This window comes from Syngnathus leptorhynchus, chromosome 9, assembly GCF_054491065.1.
Source record: "Syngnathus leptorhynchus isolate UIUO chromosome 9, UIUO_Slep, whole genome shotgun sequence".
NCBI classification, from domain to species: domain Eukaryota; kingdom Metazoa; phylum Chordata; class Actinopteri; order Syngnathiformes; family Syngnathidae; genus Syngnathus; species Syngnathus leptorhynchus.
Genome location: NC_141203.1, coordinates 572,484 through 599,876, shown reverse-complemented (window position 1 = coordinate 599,876; position 27,393 = coordinate 572,484). Strand labels below are relative to the sequence as shown.

At 43.7% G+C, this 27,393-nt stretch overlaps 1 protein-coding gene across 6 annotated transcripts in view; it reads left to right on the top strand.

Annotated features, from left to right (window-relative positions):
* The first annotated feature begins 3,775 nt into the window (after positions 1–3,775).
* Positions 3,776–27,393, top strand: part of wdr4 (WD repeat domain 4) — a 64,649-nt gene continuing 41,031 nt past the window's right edge. For 4 of the 6 annotated variants that reach the window (XM_085920559.1, XM_085920560.1, XM_085920563.1 and 1 more), the window contains exons 1-6: positions 3,776–3,945; positions 15,747–15,815; positions 15,993–16,130; positions 16,205–16,361; positions 20,720–20,832; positions 20,910–20,970. In XM_085920559.1, the coding sequence (XP_085776685.1) occupies positions 3,863–3,945; positions 15,747–15,815; positions 15,993–16,130; positions 16,205–16,361; positions 20,720–20,832; positions 20,910–20,970 (621 nt within the window). In that variant the 5' untranslated portion in view covers positions 3,776–3,862. Of the gene's footprint in view, positions 3,946–11,301; positions 11,556–15,746; positions 15,816–15,992; positions 16,131–16,204; positions 16,362–20,719; positions 20,833–20,909; positions 20,971–27,393 lie in introns of those variants that run through there. The other 2 variants (XM_085920562.1, XM_085920561.1) reach the window with 2 other exon arrangements.

The following is a 27,393-nucleotide window of genomic DNA, read 5'->3' as shown; positions in this document are numbered from 1 at the left end:
AAGGGCAGAGGTGCAGACAATTAGGATTAAGGAGACAGGTGCACACAAATAGGACCAGGGAAGACGAGGGAAGAAGCTGACGCACAGAGGAGGGACCCACAAACTGAAACGAGAGGAGAGTTACAAACAAAGTGACAATACGAGAAAAAAGATAAGACAACAATGACCCACAAAACATAACGGCGTGACACTTCAAGCTCAAATATGCATCCTACAAATCAGTCGCAATTGATGTGTAATTACATGCTGTCGTTTTGATAAAGGTCAATTAAGTTTAGCAATTCAGCCTTCTGTTGCCCGAATCCAAATTTTCACTGGTCCAACTATAGAATTGCATTATTTTAAAGAGAAATGTGCTTTCAGCAGTTTGCAAACATATTTTTTAAGGTTGTGTTAAACTTATAATCATATCAATATAATATCTAGTATTGGAGTGCTTGTTTGGATTGGTGGGGGGTGAGGAATGTGCAGGCACACTGCATGAACTTGTCTTCTTTGAAGTGTTGTGGAACAGGCCCAGGAAGGGAGTACCAGACGAAGGGAGTATGGGGCGAAGGGAGTACCGGACGATAACACCTCAAGGTTGGTGAGGAACGAGAACAAAGAACAACACCACGTCCAGGTGGTTGGGCTTCGAGAGGAGAAAGCCCAGCCCCTGACTACAGTGATAACACCTCGACGGGGAGGAGATGGCCATCGACCAATCATCACACAATGTTTTGCATGTGCCGGGACCCAGGCCTGTATTAGTGCGCTTTGTTAGAAATAAACAATTGCTAAATTTGGTCTGATTGATCTACTGGTCTTCTCTTTGACAGAACGAACTCGCAAAATTTTTAGGCGCGCCAGTGTGTGGATTGGGACATAGCAACTTGTGTTAAGTGTTGATCGCAATTTGGAGTCAGATCAATAGCTAAAATCCGTATCCTAACAATTGCTATTAGATTCATCATGTCTTCGAAATACTAAGTTACATATAAAAAAATTCATGATTCAAATGATTTAATTTCTATCTATCAATGTTCACTTTGTACTTTGATCACGCTGTCATATGATTTCTTATTATTAGTGCATTTTCACTGTCCATATCTATGTATTTTGATTTTATCCCCGTTTCAGTGTGAATAAGCAGCCTTATTATTACCTTTTTTTTATCAAAACTCCTCAGTTATGTCGGCCCCAGCACCCAAACACGCTTCCATCCCTTTTGTCTCAAACTCCACCAACTTTGTAATGCTTGAGCAGCCTTTAGCAAGGTGTCCAGTTTGACTTCATGTGACTCGTGCAAGTCTTTCGCAGCTTCTCCTCTTAGAGTCTCATGATGATGATTCAGGGCTGGATCGTCCACCACTCTCAAATGCGTCCATCTTGCCAGTTTGTTTTTCAGTCCTAATTTTTTTTTAAAATTATTATTATTTTTTTTTTTTTTCATGATCTTTAACTGTGTGTATTCTTCCACCAACTGTATGGCTCTTGTCCTGTGAAGAACTGTGCTTGCCCCCTTCAAACATGATAATAGTTCCTGTTGTTCTCCCAAAGGTCAAAGGTGCCTCATGACCAGGGACAGTTCTCTGGTGATTTTGAGACAGCCAGTGGAGTAAGAAGACTTAGTTCAGGAATCGTGCCACGCGCTAGGGCAGAACACACTGGAACACAAATTTTACAGAACTATCTTCGTGCTATCAGTTTTCCTGTGTAGCATTTGTTTATTACCCCTAACTCCTCCTATTAACATTTTGTATACTACCAGTTGCGCGCACTCATCATCTTACTATCAAGCTGCCCTTATTTGCCTTTTTTTTTTTTTTTTTTTGAGTAAACCATCCACCCTACCCATTAACATGGCTGGAATCCTTTTTCTTCAAAGTTGTTACACAACTTTTCAATAATAGTTTCCAACATTCAAATTCAAATATTCAACCCGTAATTTTCCTTCACCCTGATTCCAATATTTTATTCCTTTTTCCTTCGATCATAAACTGGTCTCACGTAAATAATTTATTTTCCTCTTCCCATCTCTCACTTCACACGTCACTCACACCCCCTTCTACCTTGCTCGTTTTTTTTTTTTTTTTACTTCCAGTGTTTATCATCAAATTAAGTTCCAAAATCCTTTATAATAAACTTTAATGTAATTCAACATTCTACCAACATGGTTGTATATGCAGCAAATGTTATTGTTCAATCTAAAGGTCATGCGCCTGTGATCCAAATATGACACTCCTTGATTTACCATTTCGTAAATTATTGTTGTCAGCAGCATTAAAGGCTAGTGCTCGAAAGTGAATGTCCCATTGCCCAATTTGCAACACATGCCACATTTGAGCTAGTATTTATTTATTTATTTATTAATAATAAATATATATGGCGTGTATATATATCTATATCTATATATCTATCTATATATATATCTATATCTATCTCTCTCTCTCTCTCTCTCTCTCTATCTATCTATCTATCTATCTATCTATCTATCTATCTATCTATCTATCTATCTATCTATCTATCTATCTATCTATCTATCTATCTATCTATCTATCTATCTATCTATCTATCTATCTATATATATATATCGAACAAAAACAGTGGACAGTAGTAACAATTAAATGTATATACAACTAACTTTGTGTCAAAGAAGCAAACGATTACAGCACCATAGTCGATTATGAGCGCGCCGGAGCTGTTAATCAAACGATCAATATATCAACCTATATCAGTCAATCAATATACTCACTTTGTGACGATCACACGATCACAGCAACATACTCAGTCGATACCAGCAACCTTTAACTTACCGCTGCGCAAAAGTGAAAATTGGTATAATGTCGAGACCCCGAATGACGGTTTTCTGAACCGCTTAGTCCCCACCGGGGTCGCGGGCGTGCTGGAGCCTATCACAGCCGTCATCGGGCAGTAGGCGGGGGACACCCTGAACTGGTTGCCAACCAATCGCAGGGCACACAGAGACGAACAACCATTCGCACTCGCACTCACACCTAGGGACAATTTGGAGTGCTCAATCGGCCTATCATGTTTTTGGGATGTGGGAGGAAACCGGAGTGCCCGGAGAAAACCCACGCGGACACGGGGAGAACATGCAAACTCCACACAGGGAGGGCCGGAGGTGGAATCGAACCCGCACCCTCCAAACTGTGAGGCGGACGTGCTACCCACTGCGCCGCCTATTATTTAAATAATGTAAATATAATCCATGTATGTTTGCTTTCCCTATTTGATGTACTTTTACAATTAAATGTATTACTAACTACACAGTAATATACTGTAGAAGTTGTCTATTAGGCTTAAAAGCGAGCCGAAAACTTTTGCCCTCCGCTGTGTTGCTTGGTTTGGTGCTCACCCCGGCTTTAGATGTGCCTCTTCATGTGAAGAGCCACATGAAGAGGCATGTTCATGTCTCAAATTAAGACTCTGTGAGCCATGTTTATTAACTGACAAAACAACATGGCGCTGCGCGAGACAGAAAAAGTCGGCAACGGTAAACGTCACCGGAACTCTTGAAGGGACCGCAATCAGAACCGTGAAGATGAACCGCATAACATTAACAGAACACACATATGATTAAGTGAATTATGTCATCAGTAGAGAAAGCACTACAATACCACATTTATGACGTTTAACTGTCAAAGACGCCGTTTGGAAATTTGTTGGGTTGCGCAATCTACAGTTATTTTAAAGTTGGCGCCCCACTGACGACTTGACGTGCACACTCCTAAACAGTAGGTGGAGAAATGCGCCACTTAATTGTTTGCCAACCGCCTAAAAGAACATCATAAAAGAAAGAAGAAGAAGTTCCCAGTTGGCTGCAATAGTACCAGAAGCGCGTGTAGACAGAAATACAGACATGGCTTCCATTGGTGTTTGCGGAAACTGGATGTTTCTATCGTGCGGCACAAGATTGATAGCAGCTCACACCAAAAAGGATAGGTGAGTACAGTTTAAAACGCTTGTGGTGAAACTAAGAATGGTCGCTCATTCACTTATTGGGCTTGGCTAACAGGCGATTCTTTATTTATTTTATTTATTTTATTTGTTTTGCGTCGGGTTCAAATCCCGCTTTCTACTGTTGTGTGTGTGTGTGTGTGTGTGTGTGTGTGTGTGTGTGTGTGTGTGTGTGTGTGTGTGTGTGTGTGTGTGTGTGTGTGTGTGTGTGTATATATGTGTATGTATGTGTATATATGTATATATAAAGGAACACTTTGAAAACACATCAGATTTCAATGGTGAAAAAATATTTTTGGGCGATCTATACTGATATGGACAGTTTAATGATTCAGGAACAAAAGTATGCCACATCTTTTGATGAAAATAAAGGTTTTCAGCCTACAGAGGGCTCAGTATATAGACACCCCAAAAATCAAAGTGATTTGTGAAAAATGATGTGGCAGGCTCGTCCATTTTGCCTAAATTCAATTTCTGTAACTCAAAAGTCTTTTCAATATCTTCATTTCATGTGGCCCCCACGTGCTTGTATGCATGCTTGACAATGTTGCGGCATGCTCCTAATGAGACGAAGGATGGTGTCTTGTGCGATATCATCCCAGATCTGTCTAAGGCAGTGGTTCCCAAACTTTTGCAGGCTGGCGCCCCCTTGGCTCCCCAGTGAATTCCTAGCGCCCCCCCTCCCCCCACAGACACATATGGAAACAAACACCTGGAACAAAAAAAATAAAACTATGAAAAATATAGCATTTTATCGCATTTCATAAATAGGCCTACTTAAAGACAAAAATGACAACATTGAAGGTATGAAAAGCAAGTTTACCCTCTCACGTATTCATTTAATTCCATTTACTCACAAAAAATGGTGGCGGACGTGATCTAAGGCACGCCACCCTCGCCACCCACACAATGACACACGCGCGAACACACACACGCACGCACGCACACACACACACAGGTACAAAGTCATATACATTCGTAACAATATATATCAGAGAATGCACCACCCTAACATCTCAACAAAACACAACACGGCGCGTTCTGGCGAGTCCCCAATTTCATGTTGACTTGAACTCAAGATGATGTTGACCACCAGAATGCGGTTTTTATTAGAAAATTCTGAACATTACAAGCTTGAAATTACAAACCTGAGCTTTTGCTTTTGTAGTCTATGCTGTCGGATCTGACTGGGCCAGAGCGGCGTGCGGTAACCGCACCCTGATGTGTCGTCCACTGACTCGTCCTGCTGCACGTGTTGTGCACAAACCGTCAAACAAACGGTCGAACTTCTGAATTCGACTTCAGACTGCCACCCCCCTATCGCCCCCTTCTTCCTCACCGCCCCCCCAGATCTTTCGACCGCCCCCAGGGGCGCGGTACCGCCCACTTTGGGAACCACTGGTCTAAGGACATCAGTGAGCTCCTGTAAAGTCTGAGGAGCAACCTGGTGGTGTCTGATGGACCGAAACAATATGTCCCTGAGGTGTTCTATCGGGTTTAGATCAGGTGATCGTGAGGGCCATTCAATTCCTTCATCCTCCAGATACTGTCTGCATACTCTTGCCACATGAGGCCAGGCATTGTCGTGGATCAGGAGGAACTCAGGACGTGTGTGTGTGTGTGTGTGTGTGTGTGTGTGTGTGTTTTTTATTTCAACTTCATACGCAACAAATTACTTCATAATCACAAAATATTAATCCATCGTCTTTTTGTTGTTTGCAATCACTGTGAGTGGGCGGCGTAGTAGTGTGAAGAGTAGTAGACAACTCTCACCAGCAGTCTGTTTTTTTTGTTTTGTTTTTTTGGCTTTCCCTGTGCAGCGTCACTTTCGTCCAATTTTAGCATTGCCTTAGTCCTGGGTGTGTAGACATTTAAATGAGTAAGTGCCTGTGTCATTGATTATCTTGCGAACGGACACCTGTGTGCGCGTGAACTGGGAAGGGACGGAGGAGACGCGGTCGCAACCGATCATGAGCGCTGGCTCATGTGCGCGTTCTCGTTTGGACGAGTTTCATTTTTGTGGCTCGCTCCGGGGCCCGCAGGTCCCCGCGACAGTGCCAGCGGGGAACTTATTATTGATTTTTTGCTTTGGGCCAGTCGAAATTTAGATGCAGGCCGCATTTGGCCCGCTGGCCGTACTTTGGACATGCCTGGGCTAAGAAGTTACCCCTGTGAAAATCTATATCCCTTGTTGCGGACAAGAAGAGCAGTGCAATATGCCGTAAAAGAGAGCTAATGAAAAGCATAGCAGTGCGATAACATGTCCGGTTATCAAAATAAAAGCTTTAAATTCCTAATATACCTCACCATGTTGTAGTTTAGTCATTTTTCAAATTAAAAATGTGTTATTGACATGCTCATTTAAAATAGCCTCAGCCTGGAGTGGGAAAGCATAGCAGTGCGAAACCATGTAAACCCATCTGTTTTTCAAAATAAAAGCTAGCAATTTGTAATACCGTTTTGACCCGAATATAAGACGATGTTTTTTGCATTGAAATAGGACTGAAAAAGTGGGGGTCGTCTTATATTCAGGATCTCGACGTTATACCCATTTTCACTTGTGCGCAGCGGTAAGTTAAAGGTTGCTGGTATAAACTGAGTATGTTGCTGTCATCGTGTGCGTCTTTGACACAAAATGAGTATATACATTTCATTGTTACTACTGTCCACTGTTATGGCGTTTATCCAATTGTGGTTTGCTTCGTGTCCGCGCCGTTTGATTGACAGCTCCGGCGCGCTCATAATCGACTGAGTATGTTGCTGTAATCGTGTCCGTCTTTGACACAAAGTGAATAGTATATACATTTCATTTTTACTACTGTCCACTGTTGTGCCGTTTGTCCGATCGCGGTTTGCTTCATGTGCGTGCCGTTTGATTGACAGCTCCGGCGTGCTCCTTTAAGTTTGCCTCGCATTTTACGTTTACATTTTTCTCGCGTTATGCAGCGGCACGGCGACTAACGGTCTCCAGCAAATGTAATTTGTTGTCTCGATTGATGACTTATGTTTGGTGTGTTGCCGAGAGTATTTCATTTAAGGTTATTTATCTATCTTCCCCTCCTGTGTTCTGACCGACACCCGGGGGCGAAAAGAGCATAATCATCCGAGCCAACCCCCTATACAGTCCTCAGGCTCCTCAACAATAGCGGTAGCAGTTTGCATTATTTTATTGCAATGTTTTTCCTTCAGATATGTTTCAAGACTACAGTTAGTTAGACTTTACTTTGATGGTTAATGCAGTTATTGCAATTTTGTTATTTTAGCACAGTAGATTGTTAGTGTGAAGGCGAAGGCCTTCACACTATTGTTATTCTACTTTATTTTTCTTCTTCTTATTATTATCCTACTTTATTCCTCCCACTTTTTTGACACCTAACTACTCCCACATGCTTTAACCGATTCACTCCATTCCAACTTTCACACGTTCCAAAAATTCACGGCATGACTGCTAGTATTTTATTTGTTCATAACATTTACCGTTTTTGCATAATTAGCAAATTTGTGCCTTAAAATCCCCCATTCATTCTTAATGGCGCATTAGACACGAGCGACGTTCAAGTTCGAATTTTGACATCTGACAACTTTTTTCATGATTTCTTTCCTTAACTCATTTATTTAACTCTTTTATTTTTTATTTATTTATTTTTCATTCATTCATTTAGTTATTCATTTAATTTTAAGTTAAAAACATCATTTTACCGTTTTAACGTTCACCATTTTAATTTCTTGATTAATAGCAACATTCCACCACATTAAACACATAGTCGCTGTTTAGCTCAGTGAGAAAACAATGGTCCCTAAACACGAGCCACGTCCGCGAGCGAGTTCGAATCCTGCTTGGCCATAATTTTTTTTTCATTCATTCAATTTTAACACATCACTTTAATAATTACTTTCATCATCATCATTAATTTACCGTTTTTATTTGATTTAATCATCATTAATTTACCATTTTTCTGTCATTTAATCATCATTTCGAGTCCCACAATAGTGTGAAGTGCCTTCGCCTTCACACGCAATTTCTCCAGAAATTGCCAATTCTAGTTTTATTTACACTTCAAAAACCAGAAGCCATTCATTTACAAATGTAATTAGTGTGAAGGCGAAGGCCTTCACACTATTGTTATTCTACTTTATTTTTCTTCTTCTTATTATTATCCTACTTTATTCCTCCCACTTTTTTGACACCTAACTACTCCCACATGCTTTAACCGATTCACTCCATTCCAACTTTCACACGTTCCAAAAATTCACGGCATGACTGCTAGTATTTTATTTGTTCATAACATTTACCGTTTTTGCATAATTAGCAAATTTGTGCCTTAAAATCCCCCATTCATTCTTAATGGCGCATTAGACACGAGCGACGTTCAGGAGTGAGTTCAAATTTTGACATCTGACAACTTTTTTCATGATTTCTTTCCTTAACTCATTTATTTAACTCTTTTATTTTTTATTTATTTATTTTTCATTCATTGATTTAGTTATTCATTTAATTTTAAGTTAAAAACATCATTTTACCGTTTTAACGTTCACCATTTTAATTTCTTGATTAATAGCAACATTCCACCACAAAAAACACAGTCGCTGTTTAGCTCAGTGAGAAAACAATGGTCCCTAAACACGAGCCACGTCCGCGAGCGAGTTCGAATCCTGCTTGGCCATAATTTTTTTTTCATTCATTCAATTTTAACACATCACTTTAATAATTACTTTCATCATCATCATTAATTTACCGTTTTTATTTGATTTAATCATCATTATTAATTTACCATTTTTCTGTCATTTAATCATCATTTCGAGTCCCACAATAGTGTGAAGTGCCTTCGCCTTCACACGCAATTTCTCCAGAAATTGCCAATTCTAGTTGCACTTTAGTTTACATATTTAAATGTTCAGATGTTAAGATTCAAGAGTTTTTATTCGCCATGTTTGAGCGTGCCAAACAAGGAATTTGACTCCGGTACAACACAGTCATTTAGGTGACCAACAACACTAATGCCAAATATTTTCAAACATCCCCTGATCTTAAACTCCCAGGAGGGCAAGTAAAAACTCAAGACTCAAACTAGGGGAAATGAGAAACCTTGAGAAGAGACCACAGATGGGAGGGTCCCTCTTCCAGGATGACCAGACTGCAATGGATGCAGAGGACACATAGTACAAACAGTGTAGACAATTCAAAAAAGGTGTGGAGAGCAGGATGTTATTGCACAGCAATGACTCTGAGACTCAAAGAGTGGTGTGAGTTCATCAAAGCAACAGCCTGGTGGAAGAAGCTGTCTGCTGGTTTTGGCGTACAGGGCTGTATTACGCCGTCCGGAGGGAAGTAGTTCAAACAGACTGTAACCTGGGTGAGAAGGGTCTGTAGAGACTTTGCTTGCATGTTTCCTGGTCCTGGACAGGTACAAGTCTTGGATAGATGGGAGGTTGATTCCAATGATCTTTTCTGGAGTCCTGATTGTCCGTTGCGGTCTGTGCTTGTCTTGTTTGGAGGCCGATCCAAACCAGACAGTGATGGAGGTGCAGAGGACAGACTGGATGATGGCAGTGTAGAAGGTCTTGAGCAGCTCCCGTGGCAGGTAGAACTTCTTGAGCAGACTCGGGAAGTACAGCCTCTGCTGGGCCTTCTTTCGGACAAAGTCTATGTGGCCGGTCCATTTCAGGTCCTGAGAGATTGTGGTTCCCAGGAACTTGAAGGTGTCTGAGGAGAGTATAGTATTACTGCGGATAGTGAAGGGTGAAGGGTTCCCTGAAGTCCACTGTCATCTCCACGGTCTTGAGCGGGTTCAGCTCCACCTGGTTTTGGCTGCACCAGTGGACCAGCCGCTCCACCTCCTAACCAGCTCAGTGGCCTAGTAGTAGAGTGTCCGCCCTGAGACTAGAAGGTTGTGGGTTCAAACCCCGGCCGGGTCATACCAAAGACTATAAAAATGGAACCCATTGCCTCCCTGCTTGGCACTCAGCATTAAGGGTTGGAATTGGGGGGGTTAGATCTCCAAAAATGATTCCCGAGCGCGGCGCCGCTGCTGCTCACTGCTCCCCTCTCCCCCAGGGGATGGATCAAAATCACATGGGGATGGGTTAAATGCAGAGGAAAGAGCCCTTTGAGACTGCTTGTGATTTAGGGCTATATAAAAACTTGACTTGACTTGACTTGACTTGACCTCCTGTCTGTACGCAGTCTCATCACCGTCCCAGATCAGTCAGATGAGAGTGGTGTCGTCCGCATACTTCAGGAGCGTCACAGGAGAGTCACCTGAGGAGCAATCGTGAGTGTAGCGAGAGAAGAGCAGTGGGGAGAGGACGCACCCCTGAGGGGTGCCAGGATTGGTGGTCCGTGTGTCAGATGTGATGCTCCCCAACCTCCCACGCTGTCTCCTGTTGGTCAGGAAGCTGGTGATCAGGTGGAGGCACCGCGAGCTGGATGAGCTTCTGTTGGAGGATGTCAGGAGCGATGATGTTGAACGCCGAGCTGAAATCCTCAAACAGGATCCTGGCGTACGTTCCTGGGGTGTCCAGGTGGTGCAAGATGTAGTGCAGTCCCATGTTGACCGCATCATCCATCGACCTGTTTGCCCGATAGGCAAACTGGAGGGGGTCAAGCAGTGGGCCCGTGACATCCTTCAGGTGGTTTACCACCAACCTCTCGAAAGATTTCATGAGCACAGATGTCAGAGCAACAGGTCTATAGTCATTCAATCCTGTGATGGCGGGCTTCTTGGCCACTGGAACGATGGTGGAGCTCTTGAAGCACGAGGGCACCTCACACAGCTCCAGGGAGTTGTTGAAGATCCGTGCAAAGGTGGGTGCCAGCTGCTCAGGACAAACTTTCAAGCAGGAAGGTGACACGCCGTCTGGGCTTGGTGCCTTCCTGATCTTTTGTCTCCGGAACATCTGGTGCACTTCCTCCTCGCGGATCTGGAGTGCGGGCACGGCCTCAGCAAGATCGAGCGTCGATGACAGCGGTGACGGAGGTGTGGACAGAGCGGTTGTGAGGGGAGGTGAGTATGTAGATTGTGCTGCAGGAGGCCTGTTGTGTGGGAGGACCGATCAGAACCTGTTTAGCTGGTTAGCAAGCCTTGGGCTCTCCACAGGATGGGGGGTTCGTTTCTTGAAGCCTGTCATGCTCTGTAGACCTCTCCACACTGTTGAGGAACCAGAATTGGCAGAGAGGTGTCCCTCCAGGCTTTCCCCGTAACACCTCCTGGCTTTCCTGACCTATTGGTTCAGTGTGTTTCTAGTCTGCTTGAACAGGTCCCGGTCACCGCTCCTGTAGGCCTCCTCCTTGGCTTTGCACAGCCTCCTGAGGTTCGGTGTAAACCAAGGTTTGTCGTTGTAGTACATGCAGAAGGTACTAGTCTGCACACACAGATCCTCACAAAAATTGATGTATGATGTGACAGTGTCATTGAGTTCATGCAGGTCTGAAGTTTCAGCTTCAAAAACTCCCCAATCGTGCAGTCAAAGCAGGCTTGGAGGTCCTGCCTTGACTCCATTGTCCACTTCCTCACAGTTCTCACCACAGGCTTAGAAGTTTTTAGTTTCTTCCTGTAGGCCGGGACCAGATGAACTAGTCCAAGAGTCCTAAAGCGGTACGAGCCACAGAGTGTATGCATCCTTAATTATGGTGTAGCAGTGGTCCAGTGCCTCTGCCCCTCTGGTGGGACACGTTATGTATCTGGGGAGTTCGTGTGCGAGGTTCACCCTGTTAAGATCACCCAAAACAATGATTTGTGAATTTGGTAGAAGTTTCTCCATGTCTGTCACCTGGTCAGCCAGCATCTGCGTGGCTTCACTCGCGCGTGCGTGTGGTGCAATGTAAACAACCGCCATGACGATCGAGGAGAACTCCCATGGTGAATAGAACGGCTGGCAGTTTATGAAAAGTGTTTCTAGGAGAGGGCTGCAAGACTCTTTCAACACCGTGACATCAGTCCACCAATGTTCATTAATGTAGAAACAGAGTCCACCTCCCTTTGATTTTCCGGAAAGCACCGCGCTGCGATCTGCCCGCATTAGCCGAAACCCGGCTAACTCCACGGGGGGTGGGGGGTGCGTCCGGTAAGCCACGTTTCAACGAAACACAGCGCGGCGCTGCTGAAATCAGTGTTCCTTGAAGTGAGGAGCAGCAGTTCGTCCATCTTGTTCGCCAGGGAATGGACATTTGCCAGATGAATTGATGGTAGGGCAGAAAGGAACCCTCTCTGCCTCAGCTTTACGAGGGCTCCGGCTCGTTTTCCGCGTCGTCGTCTAGCTTGTATAGCACCGCCACTCCAGCTAAAATTTCCGGCAAACCGTCTGAATCACAGAGAACAGGAGAGAAAATACCAGAAGTAGACTGTCCGATGTTTAACAGCGCTTCTCTGGTAAAAATGATTTGGGATGGACAGCAGAGGACACAGACAACACACAAAATAGGACAAAGAAACAGAGTGCGACACACTGTAGCGGCCATCCGCGGCGCCATCACGTGTTAAGATATGATAGACAGTTTTTGCATAATTTGAATGAGGCAAAATAACATGCTTTTTCTCTTGAATATATTGTTATAATCATTTGTTTCAGATGTAATCATTTTCTGTATAAAAATTTAATTTTGTGTTCTAAAAGTCGTTTTTCAAACTTGAGTCTTGAAAAAGAGGGGGTCGTCTTATAATCAGGGTCGTCTTATATTTGGACCAATACAGTAGTTTATATATAGTTATATAGGCTCGTGGAATAATTGGAACCGCAACTGACGATGAGTCTGATGTCAGTATGATGTATTTATGTTATAGTTATTTCATATATAGTTTATACAGTAGTCATTCGTTTATCATGGATAATTGTTTCCAAAAACCACCCGCAATAAGTGAAATCCGCGACGTACAATCACCCTCTCATCTGTGCTTTTTTAAAAAAAAAAAAAATGTAAATAATGAAAATATAAATATTATACATGTGTGCGTGTAACATGTTAACAATAAGTACTGGGCAGGCTAACGAGTTAGCGGGATGATGCTAATTCGCGATCGTGCTAACACATGAAAACGGACCTCTAAAGGAATTTAAACGAACATTTTGAGCAATACTACGTAGTCCTAAAGGTTAGACGCATGTGATCGTACATTTCTCTTGTTAGGAGACCCACTTACATCGTCAATGACTCCTGTACCACTGTAACTGACATATGTACACTAACGTAAAACAGGAAGTGGTATCGCCTGAAAACGGCCTTCAAAATAAATCACCCTACCTCAAATCAAAGCACGGCTGAATAACAATTCTTAACACGTACTGTGTTTTTAGAACAACTTTTATTATACATTTTTTTATAACAAAGTATAAGTGTACATACTGTAAATATGTTTTTAGAACTCTTATTATTTGAACAATTTTTTCTATAACAAGGTACAACACTGTAAATATATTTTTAAAACTCATTATTATAACAATTGTTTTTTATAAAAAGGTACAAGTATACGCACTGCAATTGTGTGGGCACTCCTTGCCTTCTGCTGGTGTGTAGGCAAGTTTTGGGCCACAATTCCTCAATTTAGAAGTTTTATTTTGACTTTAATTATTTTTTTTTTTATTTGGAAAAAAACATCTGCGATGTAGTGGAACCGCGATAAACAAAACCGCGATGTAGCGAGGGATCACTGTATATACTTAAATAGGCCTGTGGAATGACTGGAACCGCAACCGAGTCAGCAGCGGCGTTGTTTACACAAACTTATTAATGTTAAAGTTATTTGATACATAGTTTTGTCAAATAAAGTTCCCCCCAAAATGCGACTTGTACTCCGGAACGACTTGTATGCATTTTATGGGTGGTGTGACTTTTACTCCAGAGCGACTCATAGTCCGGATAATACGGTATGTCTACCTTGACTGTTTTTTGTGTCTATGCACCAAACAGCAGCTTAGAGTACCTACTCTCGGCTCTCATCTGTTGGATTGTATTCAAACTACCGTATTTTCCGCACCATATGGCACTTCGGGTTAAAAGGCACAGATTCAATTGTGGCGTCTATTTTGTATTTATCGCATTTTCCAGACCAAAAGGCGCATCGGATTATAAGGCGTACCTTCAATGAACGGCCCATTTTAAAACTCTGTCCATATATAAGGCGCACCGGATTATAAGGCGCATAAAATAGAAGCTATACTGCAACAAACAGCGGTTGACTAGGGTTGTGATATGCATTGACTCGCCAATAACCAATGAGCCCTCTGTAAACAATTGCGTTTCTCAAACTATCCTATAAAATGATCAGAACTAAAGTTCGATCTAACACCTTGGTACAGCTTACCTATGTTTCCCTTCCATATCGATCCGTAAATTTACTTGAAACATTAACAGAGCAGCCAATTTTGACATGAAATAGCCTCGTGCGTATAGCAGCTATCACTATAGCATTAGCCACCCGCAAACTCCCATGAGCCTCAGCAAAGTGTAAACAGTCGCGTTTCTCAAACGAGGGCTTAAAAAATGATCGGAACTGACTAAAGTTCGATCTAACACCTTGGTACTGCTTACCAATGTTTCACTTCCATATCGATCCGTAAATTTACTCGAAACATTAACAGAGCAGCCGATTTTGACATAAAATAGCATCGTGCGTATAGCAGCTATCACTACAGCATTAGCCACCCGCAAACTCCCATGAGCCTCAGCTCGCAGACTCCCATGAGCTTCAGCAAAGTGTAAACAATCGCGTTTCTCAAACGAGGGCTTAAAATGATCGGAACTGACTAAAGTTCGATCTAACACCTTGGTACTGCTTACCTATGTTTCCCTTCCATATCAATCCGTAAATTTACTCGAAACATTAACAGAGCGTTCTATTTTGACATGAAATAGAATCGTGCGTATAGCAGCTATCACTATAGCATTAGCCACCCGCAAACTCAGATGAGCCTCAGCTCGCAGACTCCCATGAGCCTCAGCAAAGTGTAAACGATCGCGTTTCTCAAACAAGGGCTTAAAAAATCATCAGAACTGACCAAAGTTCAATCTAACAACTTGGTACTGCTTACCTATGTTTCCCTTCCATATCGATCCGTAAATGTATTCGAAACATTAACAGAGCAACCTTTTTTGACATGAAATAGCCTCGTGCGTATAGCAGCTATCACTATAGCCTTAGTCATCCGCAAACTCCCATGAGCCTCAGCTCGCAGACTCCCATGAGCCTCAGGAAAGTGTAAACAATCGCATTTCTCAAACGAGGGCTTAAAAAATGATTGGAACTGACTATAGTTCGATCTAACACCTTGGTACTGCTTACCTATGTTTCCCTTCCATATCAATCCGTAAATTTACTCAAAACATTAACAGAGCAGCTTATTTTGACATGAAATAGCCTCTTGGGTACAAAAGCTATTCAGTGACGCCCCCTGACCACGGTTGCCGTAGTGCTGGTAAGCGATGCGACCTTGTAATTTACTAGTTGTACTAAAACGTACAGAAAATTTTGGCAGAGCACTGTGTACAACCGGTATGGATCAACAAATTCATAAATTGATCCATATATAAGGCACACCGGACTATAAGGCGCACTGTCAGCTTTTGAGAAAAGTTGAGGTTTTTAGGTGCGCCTTATAGTCCGGAAAATACGGTAATCCACACATAGGGCGCACGGCATTATAGGGCGCATGCATGCCATTACTTATGGTTAACAAATAAAACGTCACGGGAGCAAGACAGTAAATTCAGTTGGAATTAATTCTCATAAAATTGTTCATTTGATTAAGTATCCCAGAATTCATTTCAAATATGTTTTTTGTTGTTGTTGCAGAGAGCCATTTGTATTTGACTGTAGCACTGCCAAGAAAAAAGAAAATGATCCAAAGGCTTGCATCAATAGGTAAAATAAACAAATAATGCAAACTAAACATGTAAAGGTGAATAAAATTCTAACAGTCATGTAGCTCTAAATACTGAAATACTCCTACATTAATTCCATATGCATATTATAAACCATAACTCTAAATACAGAAGACATTTTGTAATGATTTATTTTTTCTGTCATCCACCACATCAGTCTTGGAGGTCCCAGTGGAAGTGACATAATAGTTTCCTTTGTTATTTCACCATCTGGAAAACTGGTGGCACTAATTGATGACTCAAAACGACTGGTCCTGTTTATGAATGAGCATTCTTGGCAATGTGTCAGCACCAGGTAAAACTTAGATCATACCTTCCAATACCATTTACTCTGTTGAAAGTTATTTAAGGCATATGTTTATTTTGCAGATGGTTGGTGAGGAGGGGCACATCCTTGGTGTTTAACAGGGCAGAAGACGAAGTCCTTGTGGCTGATAAATCGGGTGACGTTTATTCCTTTTCGGTGATACAACCGGAGAAAGAAGGCGAGCTTAAGATGGGCCACCTATCCATGATCCTAGCTGTTGTAAGCATATATCATTAGCAGTCAGGCCTCTATTTCATCAAAACTGAGTTGTACTTGTTTAACCGGGTTAGTCTCATTGAGCCCCTCCGTGAGTCGTCACCTTATCGTGGTGGAGGGGTTTGCGTGCCCTTATGATCCTAGGAGCTATGTTGTCTGGGGCTTCATGCCCCTGGTAGGGTCACCCATGGCAAAAGGGTCCTAGGTGAGGGGCCTGACAAAGCACGGCTCAGAAGACCCCTTATGATGAAAAAGATTTATGGATTTCGTTTTCCCTCGCCCGGACGCGGGTCACCGGGGCCCCTCTCTGGAGCCAGGCCTGGAGGTGGGGCTCGAAGGCGAGCGCCTGGTGGCCGGGCCTTCGCTCATGGGGTCCGGTCGGGCATAGCCCGAAAAGAAGACGCGGGTCCCCCTTCCAATGGGCTCACCACCTATAGGAGGGGCCAAAGGGGTCGGGTGCATAGTGAGCTGGGCGGGGACCTTGGCGGTCCGATCCCCGGCTGCAGAGGCTGGCTTTAGGGACATGGAATGTCACCTCTCTGGCTGGGAAGGAGCCCGAGCTGGTGTGTGAGGCAGAAAGGTTCCGACTAGACATAGTCGGACTTGCCTCCACACATAGTTTGGGCTCTGGTACAAGCCCTCTCAAGAGGGGCTGGACTCTCTTCCACTCTGGAGTTGCCCACGGTGAGAGGCGTCGAGCAGGTGTTGGCATACTTATTGCCCCCCGGCTGGGCGCCTGCACATTGGGGTTCACCCCGGTGAGCGAGAGGGTAGCCTCCCTCCGCCTTCGGGTGGGGGGAGGGGTCCTGACTGTTGTTTGTGTCTATGCACCGAACGGCAGCTCAAAGTACCCACCCTTCTTAGAGTCCTTGAAGGAACTGCTGGAGAGCGCTCCTTCTGGGGACTCCATCGTTCTACTGGGTGACTCCAATGCTCACGTGGGCAATGACAGTGAGACCTGGAAGGACATGATTGGGAGGAACGGCCCCCCCGATCTGAACCCGAGCGGTGTTCAATTATTGGACTTCTGTGCTCGACACGGATTTTCTATAATGAACACCATGTTCAAGCATAAGGGTGTCCATGTGTGCACTTGGCACCAGGACACCCTAGGCTGCAGTTTGTTGATCGACTTTGCAGTCGTGTCATCGGATTTGCGGCCGCATGTTTTGGACACTCGGGTGAAGAGAGAGGCGGAGCTGTCAACTGATCACCACCTGGTGGTGGGTTGGCTCCGATGGTGGGGGAAGATGCCAGTCCGACCTGGCAGACCCAAACGCTCTGTGAGGGTCTGCTGGGAACGTCTGGCAGAATCCCCGGAAGAGGAAGGAAGTACTTCAACTCCCACCTCCGGTAGAGCTTTTCCCATGTCACGGAGGAGGCGGGGGACATTGAGTCAGAGTGGACCATGTTCCGTGCCTCCATTGTTGAGGCAGGCGACCGGAGCTGTGGCCGGAAGGTGGTCGGTGCCTGTCGTGGCAGCAATCCCGAACCCGCTGGTGGACACCAGCGGTAAGGAATGCCGTCAAGCTGAAGGAGTCCTATCAGGCCGTTTGGGCCTGTGGGACTCTGGAGGCAGCCGATAGGTATCGGATGGCCAGGCGGAACGCGGCTTCGGCGGTTGCTGAGGCAAAAACCAGGGTGTGGGAGGAGTTTGGCGAGGCCATGGAGAACGACTTCTGGATGGCTTCGAGGAAATTCTGGTCCACCAGCTGACGTCTCAAGAGGGGGAAGCAGTGCACCGTCAACACTGTTCACAGTGGAGATGGCGTGCTGCTGACCTCGACTCGGGACGTCCTGAGTCGGTCGGGAACTCGGACGTTCAAAAACCGAGGTTTGACTGTAATTTAATTAATGTATTAAATTTAATTTAATTAATTTAATTAATTTAAAAATGTAATTGTACTATAATTTAAGCAACAATTTTAGCAAACCATCTGTATCTCTCTAAATCAATGAATCTATCGATCGAATTCTTCATCCTTTATGTAAACAACGCCGCGTGTGCAGCATGCCGCTGACGTCAGACTCGTCAGTTGCAGTTCAAATTATTCCACAATACAAACAACAATTTTATCAAACCATCTGTGTCACTCCAAATCATTAAATCCATTGATCAAATTCTTCATCCTTTATGTAAACAACGGCGCGTGTGGCGCGCCGCTGATGTCGGACTTGTCGTCAGTTGCAGTTCAAATTATTCCACAGGCCCATATAACGATATATAAACTATATATCAAATAACTATATAGTTATTTGACGTCTGACTTGTTGTAAACAATTTCATCAAACCATCTGTATCACTCCAAATCATTAACTCCATCAATTGAATTCTTTGTCCTTTATGTAAACAACGGTGCGTGTGCAGCGCGCCGTTGACGTCGGACTCGTCGTCAGTTGCAGTACGAATTATTCTACAGGCCTATGTAACAATTTATAAACTATATATCAAATAACAATAATATAAACAACAATTTAATCGAACCCACTGCTGTTCACTCTGAAACTACATGCGCTGTCAGACTAGATATATCAAATAAATGTAATATAAACAACAATTTTAATGAACCATCTGTGTCACTCTAAATCATTGAATCCATCAAAATCTTCAACCACAGCTGTTGACTCTGGAACTACATGTGCCGCTGACGTCAGCCTCGTTGTCAGTTGCGGCTCCAATTATTCCACAGATCTATGTATATAACTATATTGTAGCGTTACCAAAGTACCAGGCAAGACGTGGGTTTGGTAACCGGCTCTTTATTTCACTAAACAAGAGCTCAACATATGAGCCAACACAATGCTGTAAGTCAGTATTGTGTTAATGATCAAGTAAAAATGTGTGAATAATTACACATAAGTCGCTCCTGAGTATGTCGCCCCCCCACCCAAACTCTGGGGGAAAAAAATGCGACATATAGTCCAAAAAATACGGTAGTATCCACATTTGTCTCAATTTGCATATTTTTCCAGTACATCCATCGTTTTGATCAGCGCTGGATTGGTGTTTTCTGAGTATGATCCATTTGGCTTTATGGATATTTTTCAATTTGTCATCCAAGCGCTTTGTATTTTTCCTTGCCTTTTCAGTTGGCAAGCTCTTCATGTAATGTTGGCGCTTTGTTTTGTGAGATTTTTGTTGTTTTAGACATTCGGTCCTTCAGTGGAGCAATTTTGTGCTTCATATCTTTAAATTTCAGTGGTACCACACAATTTTTACTCACCCTACCTCAAGTTGCCCTTCTTTTTGTTGGAAAGAAATCCACCAATTGCCATGCCACGGATCGATTTTTTTTACCTTATCTCCCAGCGATGATCACATCATTCATTTTATATTGTTGGTCAATAACTTCCACTCTGTTTGTGAGAGTTTTTATGAGCTGTTCTTTCTTGGCATTCTCAGCTTTGAGAAATGCCAATTCTTCCATCTTGGTTTAGAATCTAATCAATCGAGTCAATTTAGAGTAGCCATAGTTTTCTGCTGATTTGTTTCCAGAGTTGTCTCCAGAGTTATCTTGTTTGTTCCCATCTGATTGAGGAGGAAATCCAAAGTTGCCTGGTCCTTCTTTTTTCTTCCTCTTCTTTTGCTCTGCCCTTTTCCAAAGAGAGCTAGTTTGTATTTCGTACATTATATTTTGCATGACTGTGTTTGTATGCCGTTATCTCTCAACCTTGAGAGCAGAACAGAGAGTGTCCTACCCTCTCGGTTGCTTGAACTGAACTGAGGCTATTCCAAAGCTATCCCAGCAAGATATGCAAGCCTGGCAAGCCAGACCCAATCGCTGGGTCTGGTGAGAAGGCCATTTACCTCAGCTCAGCTTGGCTCAAATTCAACAGACGAATCAAATTTGTTTACTTTCTGTGATGCATCCTTCCTGTGTAATATCACAAAGTCCATTCTCACAACATTCAATATTGCGCATAAGACAGACTGTAGTTTAATCCAACATTAAACTAAGTTTTAAATAACTAAAGTCATTAAAACCCCATCAGCTAACAGCACTGGACACATTTAGTTAAAAAGAAGAAAGCCAAGTCCGCTCTTTGCCCCGCATCAGAAATGAGTCAAAGCTACTCCCCACCAGACCAATCGCTACTACACCATTGGTCTGGCTCGCCAGGACAGCCGTAGGCAATGTGAAATAAAGAACAATTGTTTTTATAAAAGTGAAAAAAAAAATAGTTAATCTTGTTTAATAAAACCTTTGCTTCAGGGCCATGGGATTAATCTGCGAAACATTGCGCCTCAAAATCAGAAAGTTGCTCTTCAAATGAATTGATCTGCTAAGATGCTTTGCTGAGAAAAAAAAAAAATTCAAGCCTTGCGAGTAGTCTGTAACATATATTCTCTTTTCATTCAGACTGTGTCACTTGATGATAAGTATATCATCACCTCTGACCGGGATGAAAAAATAAGAGTGAGTCACCGCTGTTCTCCGTACAACATCCAGTCCTTCTGCCTCGGGCACAAAGAGTAAGTAATACAATTGTTGTTGTTGTTGTGTTCCTTTCAGGTAATTATACATTTCATTCATTGTTATATTCTCTTAGGTTTGTCAGCTCACTACTGGTTCCTTCAGGTGATCGGCACTGGTTGTTGTCAGGATCAGGGGTATGTTTGTAATTTTTGAAATGGGATTGACTCTGTAGATAGCATGTGTTAGAAATTGGCAATACCAGAGCTGGCAAAGGTCTTGACACCCCGAGCCCTAGTCCATATTTAGTGTCATACAGTCATCAAAAAGTAAATTAGCATTTGATGTAATACACTAAGATAAAGTGGCATGTGAGGTTTATAATTTAGTTTTTTTCCAAGGAAAAAAAAAGTTTCCTTTTCTTTTGCATTCCAGTTGAATCAAATATCCTCAGAAGTCATATACAGTGATCACTCACCACTTTGCGGTTCACTTTTTATGAATGCGCTATTTCGGGGGTTTAGAGGTGATGAGAGAACGGCGTTTAAATACACGCTATAGTGCGGGGCGTGCTTCTAAGCAATGTGCATCACTGCGGACAAGCACGGGAAGCCCGGCAGCCAACCTGCGATAAAAGGAAAAGGGAGATTAGAACGCCAGCAGAGTGGGTGCACGACGCGACAAGCCGGTCAGCGAGCTCGCGTCGTTTATCGTGGTGGCATCTTGTTACACAGTGGATCAGGCAAACGGGAATCAGGTGGAAAATGTGCGTATGTCAAGGTAGACAACCAGCCAGGTATACCGCCACACAGTGGATCAGGCAAACGGGAATCAGGTGGCAGGTGTGTGTGTGTCAAAGCAGACGAAACGGCAAGGACTGACCGGCAACAAACGGCGTCTATATACAGGTCCTAATCAGCAGGTAACATGGGACAGGTGGTGGCTATCAGCGCCGATTAGAATGCGCGGCACCGACTAGCACGTGCAGTTCCTTATTGGTGACCAACGCCCCAGATGTCTGGCGGGGAGGGCACGTCAGCCGCCCAGCTGGGCGAGAGCAGAGATGTGAAACAGCAGCGCACGTCGGAAAAATGCACCGCAGTGCAGAAAGAGTCGGGACAGCGACAATGAGCGCTCATAGCGCGAGGCGTCTCTCTGAGCAATGTGCTTCACTGAGGACAAACGCGGGTGCGTGACTGGCTGCCGGTTATGGTTAAGTGAATGGGAAAGGTTTATGTTGTATAAAAGTATTGGGGAGGGTTTAAAAAAAACTTTTATATTGTGTACTGGACCACAATGAGACAGGAGATTCATGCACAACCATGACTCACTTTGGTGCGACACTTTGCATTTTCTACGGCTTATTAGCAAACGGGTCGCGGGGGAAGCAGCATCAGCTCAACCTGGGAGATCCAAGATTCTTGCCCAATCACTAAAGGGGAACCCGAACACCAACTCACATCGGTTGCTTATATCCACGATCGTGCGGGTCTACACGACCCACAGCTCGTGACCATAGGTGAAGGTAGGAATATCAGGAATGAGAATTTTCCGTGGATCCGCAGATTACAGTTTTTTTCCGTCGAAAGTATTATTTTCGTGAATCGTGTAAATCCGTTGAGATTTTTTTTTATATATACCTTATTTTTCGGACTAAAAGTCGCTCCGGAATATAGGTCGTATTAGCCATAAAATGCACAATAGCTTAAAAAAACAACATATATAACTCTCTCCAGAGTATAGGTCGCATTTTGGGGGAAATTTATTCGACAAAATCCAACACCAAGAACAGACATGAACGAGCAACAAGGCTAAACGATAGGTCTGCTAACGTGACATAAACACAAACGAAGACCTGAGAACGGGCCTGATGTAACATTCTGAGTTATTCTAATAACTATTACATAAATAACACGTTTATAAAACGTAAGTTGAATTTCTAATTATTCCACAGACCCATATGATATATAAAGTATATTTCAAATAACTATCATATTACAACAATATTATCAAACCATCTGTGTCAATCATTAAATCCATCAATCAAATTCCTCGTCCTTTGTCAACAACGGCGCGCGTGCGCCCTGACGTCAGCCTCGTCGTTATTCCACAGATCTAGTATATAAATATATTGTAATGTTAACAAAGTCGACTTCCAGGTGTGCGGCGGCGTGGACTTCCATCCCCGGAGGTGGCATTTCCAGCCACGAAGGTGGTGTCCATAGAATAGGACCGGGCGTGTGTAAAAGCCATGTCCGAGCCCCATCCACCGTCCCCGGGCAGCCACCCGGACGAGCGCGGGCCCCCGACTTCCATCCACAGAGGTGAAAGAGAGCTCCGTAGAGTAGGACCGGGCGTGTGTAAAAGCCATAATAGTTTTTTGAAACCTTCTGTGTCACTCCAAATCATGAAATCCTTCAAACTCTTCATCCTCCGTGTCACTTACAAGCAAAGCCGCTAATGATGCCGATAGTACGTGGGGCCCTTTGTCATCCCGTGATCGAATCTTTGTCCTTTATGTAAACAACCGCCGCACTGCTGACGTCACTTGAAATTCAAATTACAGCAATGCCTTGCTACATCGCGGTCCCCCCCCCCCCTTTTTTTTTTTAAATTTTGAAAATTCTTGAAAAAATTCACATAAGTCGCTCCTCAGTACAAGTCGGCCCCCCCACCCAAACTAAGAAAAAAAACGCGACTTATAGTCCGAAAATTACGGTATATATGGAAGCGGGCAACATTAGCCTCGGCGACTCGCGAGCATTCGCCCACCCGCCACAACGGTATCTTTTGGTCTCAAGGCAAAATTAGTTAAGCTGTGAGTACGGAAATCGGCTTGCCTCGATAAAACTAATTCACTGGCAGCAGTGATGCGACAACATCCGCCTTATTTCGGCAGCATTTTGGCACTACTTTCGTCACATCATTTCCACTTGTTAACTTACGTGGAGAACTAGTGTTTTTACACCACCACAATGTAAATTTGCGATTCGGTTTTCATCACTTGTAGACGAGTTATTTAGTTAGATAGATCTAGGGCCTACTTAGCAAATGTTTTCGCCAGCATGAGGATCATGCCAGGGAAATAGACAAGCCGAACGGGATCAAGAACTGCTTCAGATGGGCATGGCTTGAGAGCAGCGTCATTATACAACTCGGAACACAGTCCGTGCCTGATGGAACATATCTGTAAAGTGGATGTCGCGGGGAAGGTTTTGTATATTTTCTGTCAAGATACGATCAGCTATGGAGGTCGCGGCACTAGGAACATCGAAACAAAAAGGTACATTTTTACTTTTACAAGCATGTGGGTTTAGAAAGTAACATGTTACATGTAAGCTAATGTTACGCTATTGTCATGATATTTTCATGATAAGTATCAAATCAAATCAATTTTTATTTGCCAAGTTTGAGCATGCCAAACAAGGAATTTGACTCCGGTACATTTCGTTCTCTGTACAACATTTAGATAGCTAACAACATTCAGGACAACATGTGCAAAAATTGACAATTATACTCAGACATCCCCTGATCTTGAACTCCCAGGAGGGCGAAGAAAAACTCAAAACTCCTACTAGGGGAAATGAGAAACGTCGAGAAGCATCCACAGATGGGAGGATCCCTCTTCCAGGATGACCAGGCTGCAATGGATGCAGAGAGGACACAGAACAAATAATATAGACAATTCAAAGATGGATGCAGAGGACACATAGTACAACAAACAACAGTGTAGACAATTCAAAAAAGGTGTGGAGAGCAAGATGTTATTGCACAGCAATGACTCTGAGACTCAAAGAGTGGTGTGTGTTCATCAGAGCAACAGCCTGAGGGAAGAAGCTGTGTCTGTGTCTGCTGGTTTTGGCGTACAGTGCTCTGTAACGCCGTCCTGAGTGAGAAGGGTCTGTAGAGATGTCACTTACACGTTTTCTGGTCCTGGACAGGTACAAGTCCTCGATAGATGGGAGGTTAGTCCCGATTATCTTTTCTGCAGTCCTTATTGTCTGTTGCAGTCTGTGCTTGTCTTGTTTGGTAGCCGATCCAAACCAGACAGTGATGGAGGTGCAGAGGATATACTGGATGATGGCAGTATAGAGGTTCTTCAGCAGCTCCTGTGGCAGGTTGAACTTCCTGAGCTGTCTCCGAAAGTACAGCCTCTGCTGTGCCTTCTTCCGGACAGAGTCTATGTGGCTGATCCATTTCAGGTCCCGAGAGATTTTGGATCCCAGGAACTTGAAGATGTCTGTGGAGAGAATAGTAATACTGTGGATAGTGAGGGGTGGAAGATGTGAAGGGTCTCTGGTGAAGTCCACTGTCATCTCCACGGTCCGATGAGAGTGGTATCGTCCGCATACTTAAGGAGCTTCACAGAAGAGTCGCCTGGGGAGCAATCGTTAGTGTAGAGAGAGAAGAGCAGTGGGAAGAGGAGACACCCCTGGAGGGCGCCAGTATTGGTGGTCTGGGTGTCTGATGTGATGGTCGCCAGCCTCACATGCTGCCTCCTGTTGGTCAGGAAGCTGGTGATCCACTGACAGGTGGAGGCAGGCACTGCGAGCTGGATGAGCTTCTGGTGGAGGATGTCAGGAGCGATGGTATTGAACGCCGGGCTGAAGTCCACAAACAGGACCCTGGCCTACGTTCCTCGGGTGTCCATGTGGTACAGGATGTAGTGCAGTGCCATGTTGACCGCATCATCCACCTACCTGTTTTCCCGGTAGGCAAACTGCAGGGGGTCGAGCAGGGAACCCATGATGACCTTCAGGTGGTTCAACACTAACCTCTCGAAGGATTTCATGACCACAGATGTCAGGGCGACAGGTCTATAGTCATTCAAACTTGTGATCGCGGGCTTCTTGGCCACTGGTACGATGATGGAGCTCTTGAACCACGAGGGCACCTCACACAGCTCCAGGGAAAGGTTGAAGATCCGTGCAAAGGTGGGTGCCATTTGTTCAGCACAGACTTTCAGGCAGGAGAGTGACACGCCGTCTGGGCCCGGTGCCTTCCTGAACTTTCGTCTCCGGAACATCTGATACAACCCCTCCTCGCGAATCTGAAGTGCGGGCGCGGCTTCTGTAAGAGAGAGATTAGGTGATAACGATGATGGGTATGTAGACAGAGGAGTTGTGGGGAGTGGTGTGTAAGGTGTGTATGTCAATTGTGATGCATCGTCAGTTGCAGTTCCGATTATTCCACAGGCCTAGAGCGCCCTCATGCGGTTTAATGTGAAAATAACATAAAGTTATATAATAGTAAGTAATGTGTTAATGATCAAGTTATCATGTGTTACTAATTTCACATTTAATTCGCTCCTGAGCATAAGTCGCACCACCGGCCAAACTATGAAAAAAAACTGGGACTTAAAGTCTAGAAAATACGGATTGTAAAATATTTAATAGATATTACCTTAAACTTCTATTGTCCATCTTAATCATCGTTCACTACTTCTGGTCACAAAATCAGTGTTTTACATGCTGCAGTTGTCCGCCTAGTCTTCCTGTGTTAGATCAGTGTGAAAAGGAGGTGTTGGATTAGTGGCAAACAGCTGCTGACATAAAGCTAGAAGTGTTAATTGTAAAAGACAGTTTGTTCAGCCACTGCTGCATTCGGACATGGTTTGATTGTGAAATAGAGAAATCCAGATTAAGATATTAGAACTGTGCTGTCTACACTACCACCAGTTGACATTCCAGTCTTGAGTAGCAATCAAAGAAGAAACAGGAAATAATCTTGTCAGGCTGCTTTCCTTGAGAAATACACGTGGCAAACATAAAATTCTAGTCCGGAGTTGTACACATGAATTCAGATAGAGGTTACATATGTTGAAACTTAAAGCCTTTTGTATAAGAACTTTGGAAATGAATATATAATTGAATTTCATTTATTGTCATCATACTAGATCAGATATGGGCAGACTACGGCCCGAAGGCCACATCCGGCCCACGGGGCCGTTTAATCCGGCCTGCCAGACCTGAATAAATTGTATTATTAAACATATTTTTGGTCATTTTCCTTGCAATGACTGCGTTTCTCCAGTCGTTGGGGAAAGGCCTGCCCGCACATTTACTACCAGAAGCCATGTCTGCATAAGTACAAGTGCGTGTATGTACTCAGTAGTACAGACTTGGCGCACTCCGCGCTCTATTTCTATCAGTGCCGAATCTCGAGTGTGGGCTGCATTCTTGTAATTCGCGCACTGAGCTTTCAGACAGTTTTACGCTAAAGCCACCCACAAACCTTCCCCTGGAATCCAAATCATTAAAACGAGTGGCCCAAAGAAAAGAAAAATGGACACTGAGTGCCGAATGTTTTAAAAAAAGAGTGGACAACTAAATATTTTTTTGCTGAAGTCCGATCAATGCCGGTTTGTCTGATATGCCAAGAAACGATTGCAGTATTCAAGGAGTACAATATTAGCCGTCACTTTGCTACGAAGCACGCTAACCACGCTAGCAGTCAACACATGAACGGGCAGCTACATCGGAGAGGTTGATAGCTAATTTGAAGACTCAGGAAAACCTTACTTACCGACAAACTGCGGATTAAAAGTCTAGTACAAAGGCAAGTTTTTGATGCACCACCTATTTTCAACTAATCTTAACTTTTAAAGCTTTTAAGGCCAA